This window comes from Glossina fuscipes, unplaced genomic scaffold (genome assembly GCF_014805625.2).
Source record: "Glossina fuscipes isolate IAEA_lab_2018 unplaced genomic scaffold, Yale_Gfus_2 204, whole genome shotgun sequence".
Taxonomy (NCBI): domain Eukaryota; kingdom Metazoa; phylum Arthropoda; class Insecta; order Diptera; family Glossinidae; genus Glossina; species Glossina fuscipes.
In genome coordinates, this window is record NW_023998547.1 from 703862 (window position 1) to 716808 (window position 12947).

Consider the following 12947-nt stretch of genomic DNA (forward strand, 5'->3'; position numbering starts at 1 on the left):
CAAAACATAAGGCGATCTGATCAAAACAAAGAACACCAAGAAAACTTAACATAACAACACTTGGTCAGTGAAATAGGTTTAAAATGAAAACAGTTCATATATTATATATCAAATAAATACATACATATATAAATACGTGCACATACATACATACATATATATATATATATATACATATACACATAAAAACTAAAACAACATCGCAGCAATAGCAGGGAAACCGCAGCCTTAGGTAGACGCATATATGTATGAACGTAAAAATGCATTGAATTTTATGTAAATCATTGAACATTCATCGCTTTATCAGCTCAACGGTTGGTGTTCGCTATGTGTACCAACACCAATAGCCAACAACAATAAAGTTTCCAACAACATACATGTACTTATACCGCCGAAGCTTAGCTTCTGATGCGAACGATGATGATGATGATGATGATGATGATGGCTTGTCAGTTCATTCTTATTTATTTATTTATTATTATTATTACTATTACTACTCTTTTAAAAAAAGTTCAGCGGTTGTCTCGTTTGTATATTCTAGAGCAATCGTAAGCTAAGCTTTAAAATCAGTTTGCCGGAAATTAAAGTAACTACACCTGAATGCCAACAATACCAGGAGGTACCGCTCTTCTTCTCCCGCGTATAAGTTAGCTGCATGAACGTACATCAGCCACTGTTCCAGTAGTTAGACATTCGTGTAGTCTTGCAGTCGTGGTAGCTTCACTCATTTTTAAGTGATAAACTTGTACATTTTGTTACATTTTTCAATGCATTAAATGCTTCAAAAATCGAAAACTAATAGTTATTTAATGTTATTACCGTTAATTAATGCCACACGCATTCATGCATGTGCGTCTTCTTTTAACTGCAAAGTTGTAAATTCTACTTAACTTTTCTTTTCTTCTTCTTTTTTTTTTTTATTTATTTTTTTTATCTATTTCAGCAAATTTATGCTTACAGCGAAAAAGACATTACGCACTCAGTGGATGAAAATCTTCGCTGTATGTACCTAATTGTTCGAGTCTTTTTTAAATCCTTCCTATGGAAAGTTAACGACACTAGTCGGTAAACTTTTTCAGATTGTGTTAGTGACTTTTAAAGACTTTGATAATAAAAGTTCCTGACACTTGTTGTCCTTACAAATTTATTGCCAGTGTGTAGAATATTTTCCTCTGTTAGTTTATGTTGACTCAAAAAGCTATATAAAGTTTACGATATAAGCCTTAGTATATTATCAAGCAAAAGTTGGAAATAATTGCTTTACCTTTTTTTTTTTTTACCAATCTATTACAAATTTAAAAGTTTTTTTTTTTTTTTTTGGAATTCTATCGAAGCGTAATAAAATTTTAAAATTTGTTGACGAAACCAAGCTTCAATACCTTAACCTCGGATAGCTTTGAACAAGGAAAAACGAAATACTTAACAAAAACAAAGCAGAACAACATGATTTACATAAATTATTGGGCGGATATTTTTGTTTATTGGAATCGCAAGTCTTTCCTTGCTACCCATTATAGATCCGTGTTCAAACAACACGCACAAGATGCATCAGACGTATTTTTAAGTTGTTGCTAAGGCCTTATTATGTTATTAAAGTATGTTCTGCACTTTATTAACCTTTTCTTGTTTTCTTATTTTCGATGACGATATGGAATTATTGTAAAAAGAAATAAAGTCTTTCCAGTTTATGATCAAGTCTTTTATCCGATTTATTACTTGCTATGGCTTACATGTGAGTGTAATGGAAAAGAAATCTGTGGTCTAGTGGCCCGTTTTACATGAGAGAAAGTTGCATATAAAGTAATGTTAATGAGATATTTTCAATTATTGCTGCGTGGGGACAATTATTGCTGTGCAAGGACCTACATTCAACCCTGTTTTTACCTTAGCAATTCGTGCAAAAGAAATCGGGTAAAAAAAAGGCTTGTGTACACTGTCCCGACTGACTAGGTAACACTAATCGATCTAAAAACGGATGCTTTGCCTATGTGACTTTCTTTTGGGAATTGACTGCCCAATATCGTCCTTCTATAGAATACATCATACGTCACTCTTATGGGTCCTTACTAAGTGAGATTTATTGCACTACTTTTGCACAGTACAATTGATAATGAGTGCGCTTTCTTTTTCAATTTTACTTAGACGAACTTCAATGTTCATATAATCGATAAAATTTAACAAAGCGTATGTTTTCCTTCTCACTTCGCTTTAAACTAAAGACAAAATGGTTTTTTCCCGACAAAAATTTTATAATAGTTGCTTTTGTTAAGAGGAAATACTTTGGAATTTTTTGCTGGATTAACACATTATCCCAAGTCAAGTTTTCCCCACTTTAAACGAAATTTATCCCTCCCGTTACTAGCGTTAATATGGCAACATGGGCAAGAAGTAACACACGAGTGCGTAAATGCAGTTAAAATTCTAGTGTAGATCAAATATATGACTTGGTACATGTAGATAATGTCCTAGTCTACAATCATCATATTAATATAACTTAAAGCTGAGGCATAGGATGGACGATCTTAAGCCTCGAAGTCATTGGCGTTAATGTAGTGCACAATACTTCAGAAACCTCTTTATTGGTTTGTTGCAGTGCGTAAGTATTCAGAGACTTATTCGATATATTTTCCGCAGGAAAAGCTATGTCACTGCGAAGATGGCTTTAACCGCAACGGGTTGAATAAACTTTGTGTTTCAAATTTTTATGCATAGAATAGAAACCGATACTACTTCTAAGAACAAATTCCATAAAGAGTTACCGTAGACAAGTTAATTACTATGCAGAGATGACATTTGTCGCAGACATCAGCTAAAAGAGATTATAAGCGAAAAAAGGAGAATCCTATTTACTAAGTCCTTTAACGTACTGTTCCATGGCAGCTTTTGGGGATAATTTATTTTCTATTCTATTTTCTACTTTATTTTGCTTGGGATGGGGATGGGGATTCCTCCTTGGTAATTTACGATGCGAAATTTTGTAAACTACTGATTGTCTCTTTGGAAAAACCAAAAAAAAATTCAATATTACAAGTAATTAATTGCTTTTATTAATAGTTTTTTTTTTTGTAAAAAAACTGGATGCTCTTGAAATTGCACTGTTCGATGGCTGTGTTAGATTATCTATTACGATCTTACTGTTCATAATATTTTCTGTTAGCTTTAATAATTCCAGTAAATTGTTTAAATTAAAAGCAATTAATTTTTCGCACTTCATGTATGATGAACGGCGAATGTAAGAAAAAAATTAATTAAAAATTATTGATTTTTAGCACGACGTAGGAAAACCATAAGAAAAAGAAATCATAGGAAATAATTGGAAACTGTATTCTAAACAAGCCGTTTAATTAGCATAAAATATGTCTTCTTAGTTTTTAAAAATATTGGAATTAATGTAGTTGCGAAGAGCAGGTTTTCCCCTATTATTCTTAACATGTCTTTATACCCTACACTACTTGTGGTGTTTGCCATATTACTATAGCTTTTGCTCATGTATGCAAGAACCCGAAAATCTTGAAGTAGAACAACCGTTTATTACATCGACTCAGAATCGGTTCTTGTCTGTACTGTATAAGTTCTTTATCCGTAATCTTGTGTGTACGTCGGCCCATACATTATTGTATTCAGCTTTCAGTTAACAACTTTCGAGTTATTCCGATGGAATTTGATTCACTGACCATGGAACTCTATTGAAAATGAATTAGTGCATACCATGTCCCTATGTAAAGTCTGGTGTTGAAAAGTTTTTATATGAATGAAATTTGCAATTTTCAACATTTTACGACAAAGGATTGCAAGGATGGACCAATTTTCTGAATCATTTCACACATTGCAAAATGTATCACTTTAATAAGTTTGAGTTTTCTTTCTTTTTAATTTTATGATGAAAATTGGTTAGCAAACTTGGACTACAAAGGTCCCTATTCCCTAAGTCCCAACTGATGAATGGGTTCTTATGAAAATGTAGGCCTTACATGGTAATAAACACGACGAAAAAAATTAAAAATAGAAAATTAAATTTTCTACCACGCCAAAGTTAACACTTTTGACCACATAAAAGGGCTGCCGCGAAAAGCATGCAATTACATGGAAACAGGGTATAGCTTCCGATATTCTGTAGCGAAGATGTATAATTGTTTTTCTAAGTGGAGCAGCGTAGCGTATTTAATCGCAGCTCTTGACCTGATATGATGTTTTCATTTGGCTTTCTTTAAATCATTTGGAAAAGAAAAAGATCTTAAAGATATTTTATTAATTTCTCATTTTTCCATTACAAGTCTTGTTTAACAAAAAAAAAAAAAAAAAAAAGCAAAAAATGAAAGAAAATTAAAAATTAAAAACTCTAACACGGTTATACTTGCACTCCTTAAGGCGAATCTTGGATACCTATTATTTTAGGTAAATGCCTTTGTATACATGAAAAATATTAAGCAACAGTTGCTTGAGAAATCACTTCTTCGGGATCGCTTTCACGCCGATATTTTACAAAGTTGGGATAAATTCTTGTACCAAAGCTTGGACTTAAATACTTGATTGTGCTTTTGTATTAGAAAGTGTTTGTTTGTCATTTTATGTTTTTTATATTACATAGGGATACCAGGAAGCTAATTAAGAATGCAACTTAAAAGCGCATGAATGTAGTCTCAGTTTTGCATGCGATCTTACGAGATCTTGCGAGTTCCTAAGAACAGACGAACGAACGAACGATCGAATAGATGGGCATGTGTAAAACGATTCAAAATTTTACGCTAATCCAGAAAATAACTACTTTACAGTTTGTTGTCCCTTATGCATAGTTTTTTTTTTTTTCAATCGTCACAAATCGAAAAACGATATTAGCATATCTCATGTTATGAATGCCGGCTATTATATAAAGATGAGTACTCTTGTTTTCTTACCTTTAAGAAACGCCTCTTACGGGGTGGACTATAAAAGTGCAAGAGTAATTTTTCGTTATCAACTAAACTATACGTAAGTTTTCGCTTTTGGGAACCTTGCGCCTGTAAGCTGAACGTCAACACAATAACTTAACTAACTAAACAGAAAGAAAGAAAATGCAAAAAAAAAAAAACAGAAAAAACATGGAAACAACCATTGGCAAAAACACTTTGCCTAAGCTGTTGCATTAATCATAGATTAACATCTAACATAGAAAATTCCTTTTATAAATTATAACAAATCCTTTTAAAGCGTGCATAGGTAGTGGAAAGCCACGAAAGAGATCCAGAGAGAAGTTTATGAAGAGGGATAGAGAGACAGAGACAGAGAGAGAGAGAGAGAGAGAGAGAGAGAGAGGGTAATGAAAGTAAGAAAACGAAACACGCCCAGATGTGTACAATATAGAAAAAGCGTTACTAAAACCTAACCACAATATCTAACTGATGAATCAGTTAAATATATTTATAGAATTTTTACGAAAAACTTGAACAAAAAACACAAAAACAAAAACCAAAACTCAGACTCCCATGTGATACCCTAAGTAACTAATGCAAAGACTCATACAAATCCAATATTTTATAATAAAAATTATTTCAGTTTGCTACATAAATATATATATATATATCTATGTGTGTGTGTGTGTGTGTGTGTGTGTGTGTTTGCCTGTGTGCGTGTACTTTTACGCGTGTAACCATAAACGTAAAGTTATTTTCAACAGGAAAAAGCTCAACTAATGTGATAAGCATGTGTTGTAGACAAGAAGCTCAAAACGTGACGCCATTTAGTAAAAGGAGAAGAAAACTCTCCGCATATTGCCATTACGAGAATATGCTTGCAAGTAAGTATTATTGTTGGTAGCTATGGTTAAAACATTTTCAATATTATTGCAGTGTGTATGTTTATGAACACTTGTGAAACTTTAAAATGTGCAGCAACTTGTACTTACGTAGTAGTATCATCATTAAGTCTCTACGTTTCGCTGCATGGAAGACAAACTTTAACCGCATACATGGTTTCATTTAACTGCACAACATCGAACACATGCGAACATGCGTGTTGTACTCTTAACTTTACTCTACTGTGTGTGTGTGTGTGTGAGTATATGCAATATAAACCCATTATTACAACATTTAGTGCCAGCATCCGTGATTAGTGCATACGGTATGGATACAAGTCTGTTGAAATTTAAGTATTTGTGTGTGTGTTTTTTTTGTTCATTGTACAGTCATGCTTTATTCTAAACTCCTGGTTCTTTTTTTATTTAAAAAAAAATTTTTTTTTTCCTTTTTCTTTTATACACTGTGGTAGTTTGCTTTTCGTTCTTCTTGACTGTTGTTAGGGTGTGTTGTTTAACGTTCAATCTTGCTATTGGATGAATTAGAAAATGCTAAAATATCCTGCGGTGCTTTCGTTTCTAATAGAATAGAATAAAAGAATCTCGTTCCTTAATAATGGTAGCTGGAGAATAGTAAACTAAAGCAGTCGCTCTTAACTTTTTTTTTTTTTTTTCATTGCAAACTTGAAAACCTACAAACGTTAGAATGTCAGCCCACGATCAGCAAATGAAAATGTATTTTATTACAATTTCGCTTCCTTTCTCTCTTATCACTTACGCGTGGTGATACTACAGGGATATTATTTTAATTTTTTTTTTTTCTTCCAACTAAAACCGACTGAAATACCCGATCATAAAGTCTAATAAATAGTCAGTCAATTATTGATCTATGTAAAATTGCGAATGAATGCAGTTATGCGCGCATGTGGCCTGTTTGACTCTGCTAGTAGCTAGAAATTAAGGAAGAGATCAAAGTGAGTTTGGAAACGTAGGGGAAAGAAAAGAATCCTTAAACGAACAATGAGTAAACATTTTATTATACAAATCGATTCAGAATTATTTTCTGAGCTTTTCTGTCTGTCTATCTGTCTGACCGCCTTGTTTTCTTGCCTTTAACCTACAGGTCGCAATTTGTGAGATATTTTTTGTTATAATTTGGTATACCGAGACTTGTTTGGGCCCAAGGACGAACGCTATAGAAAATGGTTTGAATCAGACCACCTTTTCGACCACTTCCCTCTTCTTGAAAACCCTTTATATGACTGATTGTATTAGGCGAATTGGTGTAGAGTGAGCCGTGTCTAGTGTTTTTACACAGTCACATAAAAATTATTGACTTTACGTCAATGGCCAAAAGTGAAGAATCCTTTCCAAGCAAATGTTGCTTCGGATGCTTTAAAAGAACACAATCAAAGCATTTAAAGTCCTGTTTCTTTTCAGACTACGTGTTCCAATATCAGATTATACGTTCTCATGTAATCAAGGAGAGTAATGCAATTTTTTCCCTTTTTTTTTTTAATACGATAAAGTTTCCATAGCTTAATCCTCATCCTCTCAAACAGCAAAAGTATTATTAAAAAGAAAAAAAATTTGGAACTCTCTTCACATGTAAATGTGCAGAGACATGTATATATATATATATATATATATAAATATTTATATGGGTATATGCTCCCTGTTATACCATTCGTTTCATTAATGTATTGATTGTCAGCGTAGTCGCGTACATATTTTTTGAGTTCTTTCCATTGTTTCTTTTTCTTTACTCTTTCTACGACTTCCTTTTAACTTTCTTGGAAAAATGTATGATATCGAAAAGTCATATCCTTAGGGTAAACATTGCATGCATTTCTGTAAACACACAACTTTTACACGCATATATAACGAGTTGTTAAATTACATTTGATTAATTTGGTTTACATGCAGTTGGGTATTAAGGTTCACATCAGCTGCAAACGAGAGAAGAGGGAGAGAGAGCTTCTTTATTGCTGATCGAAAAATATCACTTGAAATAAATTCGATTTGTATCTATCTATATTCGATTGTATTCCTTTTTTAAGCATGATTTTCTTTTTTGCTTATTGCCATTTGTTGCGAAGTTTTTCTGACATATGCTTACGGCTCTGTCAGGTTTACATGTTTCTACGTACTTATGGACGCATGATTTTCATTGTTTTAATGTAAGTAAGAAAAAACTTTATTGAAATTGTAAGCTTTTTGTTTGTAGCTTCTTTATTATATATATATATATATATTTTTTTTTTTTTTTCATTTATTTCCTATGGCTTTCCTTTCATACTTGAAATTTGCTCCACTAACTTCTACTTAAGTTAGGAAAACTGTTTACAGCGTACAGTCGGCAAAAAGTGATCATTAAATACCTTACAAAATTTTCCTTTCCTGGAAAGACCCATTTTTTATTAGAATCATTGTCTGGGAGTGAATAAAATAACGCTGACCGTCGTGGCTCAAATGTAGCATAATTAATTTTCTTGTGTTTTATCAAACAATTTATATGCTTTGCCTATTTTTGTCATTAAAACAAGAAGAATAATCTTTAAGCTTACTTTTCATGGGAATGCTTATACGGGTAGAAGTTTAAAATATAGACCTATGTGATCCGTATTTAACATAGCAAATACATTTTTCTATTAGATCACTTTGGTGTGTGGAAATTGTCATATTCATTTTGTTTTACATCGTCTATAAGGGAGTGACTTAAAAATCCACATCCAAATTATTATTTCTCATCAATTTTTCGGGAGGAGAAAACTTAAAAACCGTAATTGTCTCCCTGAAAAGAATCTTTTAAAATAGGGCGTTATATAGACGCCGGACGTGAAGATAGTCTGGACCAAACCCATTTTGCAAATGGCGTGCCTCTCTCCGCACCAACCAGCCAGGGCACGTAAACAGAAATCAGGCACACACACAGAGAGTTGGACATGCCTGAATCTGTTGGTATATATCTCCTGATTTGATCTATGTCTATCGTCCTATGTCTGCTGTACTTTCGTGCGCAACTTACAAAGTGATTAAAAAAAGTATGAAACCTATTGAAAATGAATTAGATCGGATCATGTCTTTATGATCATTCTTCACAGATAGGCGTATTTTTTTAAAAAACCCCTTATGAAGTTGTATAAGGTGTTCAATGTCTTGCTCGATTGTAAGGTTTTAACTTGCTTTTGAGGTCACGAAAAATAGGTTATTAGACAGAGTTAGAGATGAGGTGACATGAGATTTAGAGAAACAGGATTACATACGTGTCCTAGCGTATAACCAAAGATCGAAAATTGTTTTAACGGCAACTGGAAGATATATGAACTCAACAGTTGACAGCATAAATAATCGCAATGATATTAATTTGCCTCGGAAGAATTAATTTGTCGGAAGATAGCAGACAAGAAAAGATAAAACAGTTGCAGACTTTTTTTGTAAGCACAAATTTTTCAATTTAATATTGGATGTAAGAGTATAACGTTACCCTTTCCGAAGAGAGTGTGTAAATAGTGCTGTAGGGTACTGTGACTTCTCCATTTGCAAGTCTTATCTTTATTCTACACTCAGTTGTACACGCTATCATACTAAACCCTACAACAAATAGTTGCATGGATCTTCTATGCCGAAGAAATAACCATCGCACACCTTACTTTTCCTGCTTAATTCGGGTTATAATGCTATCTAACCTTACGAGTCATTGGCCAATGGACAATATTTTGAATAGTTTATGTGCAATCAGTATTGTGCAGTAAAGTAACGGATTCTAAAAGAGAGACGGCGGAAGGAAAGTTATTCCTACCATTTGGTTAAATTATATAGAGCTACATTTAGGTAAGCTCGTGTTTGAGTTCTTTGAATGAACATTTGCTTAAGTATTTAGTGAACCTTGCAGACCTTGCATATTTGGACGAAGGCTCTTCTAAGAAATTTTCAAAAAAAACTACAGCTTAGAGTTAAAACTCATTTCTTCAAGTTTAACGAATTGATTTTTCTGTAGCTAACAACTGGAGAGGACAATGTGGACCTAAGCTGCGGAAGCTAGCCCCTATAGTAGTACTTACATAGTGATAAACCCTCTACCAATAATCATTGAGAGCAATCAACTTCTTCACCGCGATTTGCGGATTTCTTTGTTTAAAGAAAATCAATCATGTACATAAACTTGTTAACAACCGCTAAATAGATATACATTCAGTTAATTATCATCAACAATATCAAATAAGCGCATGCATTGCGCCCAATCAAAAAAAACCAGAATGCTCTTTCCTCAAACCGTACGTGACTAAAAAATAGCATAACGAAAAGATCTTCTCTTCCTCTTCATCTCCCTTTAGAAAATCAAAACATCTACAAGTGGGTTTCATTTTATTTTACTTTCAATAAAAAGCCTTTTCTCATTTTACCATTTTAACAATAAATTGATCTGTATATATGAAACGAATCTCGCGTATGGAAATAGTATTCAACACATGATAAGCCAAACTAAGGCAAGAAAAGAGCCTCCAAACAAAAGCCTAATAACCAAAATCTTGTTTTTATGAGTTAAGCTGTTTGTTCAATTTACCCAACATCAGGTATTTTTTACTAATCACGGTAAGGTAAGGTTAGCTAAGTTAATTACGTGAACAACGTTGGCATATAGTTTTATAAAAAAAAAGGGATCTGCAAAACTATCTCAAACCTGAACTTAGGATTTAGGCTCCATAGTTCTAAGGTCAAAATCCCGGAAACTTCGCGGGACCGAAGTACAACATATCTCGATCATCGTTGGGGAAAAACCGTTTCAACGAATATTTTTTCAATTGGATAGGAGATCTGTAAAAAGTTAAAGTGCCACAAGTTGACACCTCTAACCTAAGACGTCTCCATATACTAAAAATGCTAATAAATATGTCAAAATGAACAGTTTCGAGGAAGATTACCTATCAATATAATTATATGCAATCGCAAGGGTTTATATGCTTAGCCTTTCCACAATGTGTGCTTCAGAGTCGTCAGGGTTGTATCGGATTGATGCAACAATAGTTTATGCGATCCATTCTCTTGATTTCCTTCTTTTCAATAAAAGATGAAACAAGTATAGAAGAAGTGAAAAAAATATTCGCTTAATTCTTGTTTCGACGCAAAGCCTTCTATCGTCTTATGCGGAATTTTTTCATCTCTAATTTATGTGGCAAGAATTTGAAAAGTTGCTTTAAATCTCCACTATTTCATATAATTTTCTAAAAGGGAAGGTTCGAATCGCTACGATATGACTTTATAATTTCACACTTTGCACGGTTGGAATTTAAAGAAAAAAAAAAAAAAGAACAATAAAATTTAAATAAAAATTTAAATAAATAAATACATGGAATGATATTCAGTGAAAGGAAATTGCAATGAATATGCATTTGCTTATATAAAAGATGCATAAAAACGTTACTACTTACAGTCACCTCTGCTCTCTTCAATATCCAATATAATGTTTGTTTGACCGGTTTCTACTTCACACATTTGCGATTTACCCAAAACACCGACAGCATTATGACAGCATAACATCACTATTAATAAAATGTAAACAACTGTGAGGTACGTTAAGTAATGGCAGGTAATTGACAAGGAAGCCATATTTTGATTATAGCTAGAAACTGCAAGTAAAACAAAAAAGAAGAAAAACAAATAAAGAATAATAAAATTTAAAATAAAAAAAAAAAAAAAAATTTTTTTTTTTTAAAAATAAAAATGAAATAACTACAAAGAAGACGACGAATGGACCCTTTGCTTGGATCAACTTTTAAAGCTTGTACTAATTTAGTTGAATACCACCGAATCACGATCTAAAGAGGTCGACGCACTGTTCACGTTCCTCTACCCGATGTTTCTTAATTCAAATTCAAACCGGTAGCTAGTTTACTTATATTAAAATTCAAATTGAGAGGAGATGTATGCACTTTTGATATTCTTCTACATTGAATGTCTTATATAGCTTATTCAAATTCGCACTCCTCGCTTGCAATATGTCGCTTTCTGCTGTATACGATATATAACCCATTACTGCAAGCTGTTCAGTTCAGTTATGCTCGATTCAACAGTAAGTTTGCTTGTATTCTTGTTCCTTTATCTACTCGTAAATTTGCAATTAGTTTAGTCAATGTTTTCATTTCATTTATTCAATAAATTCAAGTACAGATGAATCTTCAACTAAATACAAATACAGATACTACTTAAATGCCAGTATACCTGGATTTTTAACTTAATCAGATTACATGCAAATAATAATTGGCTAAGGCAATATGGACCAACCAAAAATACAAGTGATCGCGGTCAAACCACCTCCACAAGTCATTTGGGATGGGATTGGCATTCCAAGTTATAGATTACTTATGAATATAGGGATTTTTTTATTCTACTTTACAAATCGCTAGACTGGCTCCAATGTGCAAATAGGAAGTTTGGCACGTTCGTTATGACGAAATGCTTCTGCAAAGTCCGAGAAAATTCAACAGTTAGTCACGCAATATTATCCGTTTAGTCTAGTTCACGGTCAAAAGAAAGAAATCAAATAAAAGTGATATTAACTTAACTTGTGTGTAATAACGTAATCTATGTAAGAGTTTAGTGTTTTTCTAAATTTTTGATCAACTCAGCAGCATTACGGCTTATCCTTATCTATTCAAATTGCCAATCCAACAATCCCCTTTAAACCCGTTGAAAGATCTATTCAAATTTTTCGGATGAAATTTTTGGTAAAAGAAAGAATGAAGAAAAACCTAAAATTCATTTTGAATTGAGTTCAATAAAATTGTTTTAGAAAACTAAACTAAATTGTTTTGACTATAGAAACTTGATTTGCTTTTTTTTATGTCTTTTTTTGTTTATTTGTTTTATGAAAATTACTTATTACCATAAAAGTCTATGTACATGTTCACATATATATATATATATATATAATACCTATAAATATATATATGTACATATATATACCATCATATATATGTAGATGACTGTGTGAGAGCATTTCACCAACGGTTATCGTTTAGCATTGTTTGCAAAATTTCATTCTGAAAGCACAGCAACAGTCTCATGATGTGAGCATTTACCATAAAAGGCCAGAAATACGGTAAACAAAACATTTTGACAATGAATATTTACCACATAAGCATTAACGTGTGGTGTATTGCAAAAGCAAGAGGGG

At 32.7% G+C, this 12947-nt stretch overlaps 1 protein-coding gene and 1 long non-coding RNA gene across 4 annotated transcripts in view; one reads left to right on the top strand and one right to left on the bottom strand.

Moving 5' to 3' along the window:
- LOC119642044 overlaps positions 1 to 12947 on the top strand; it is a 164654-nt gene that overhangs the window by 127215 nt on the left and 24492 nt on the right. The window lies entirely within an intron of this gene.
- The window catches only part of LOC119642038 (cadherin-99C), a 164799-nt gene that overhangs the window by 71864 nt on the left and 79988 nt on the right, over positions 1 to 12947 (bottom strand). For 2 of the 3 annotated variants that reach the window (XM_038040998.1, XM_038040997.1), the window contains one exon: positions 11203 to 11400. In XM_038040998.1, coding sequence (XP_037896926.1) covers positions 11203 to 11380 — 178 coding nt within the window. In that variant the 5' untranslated portion in view covers positions 11381 to 11400. Of the gene's footprint in view, positions 1 to 11202; positions 11403 to 12947 lie in introns of all 3 variants that reach the window. The other variant, XM_038040999.1, reaches the window with a different exon arrangement.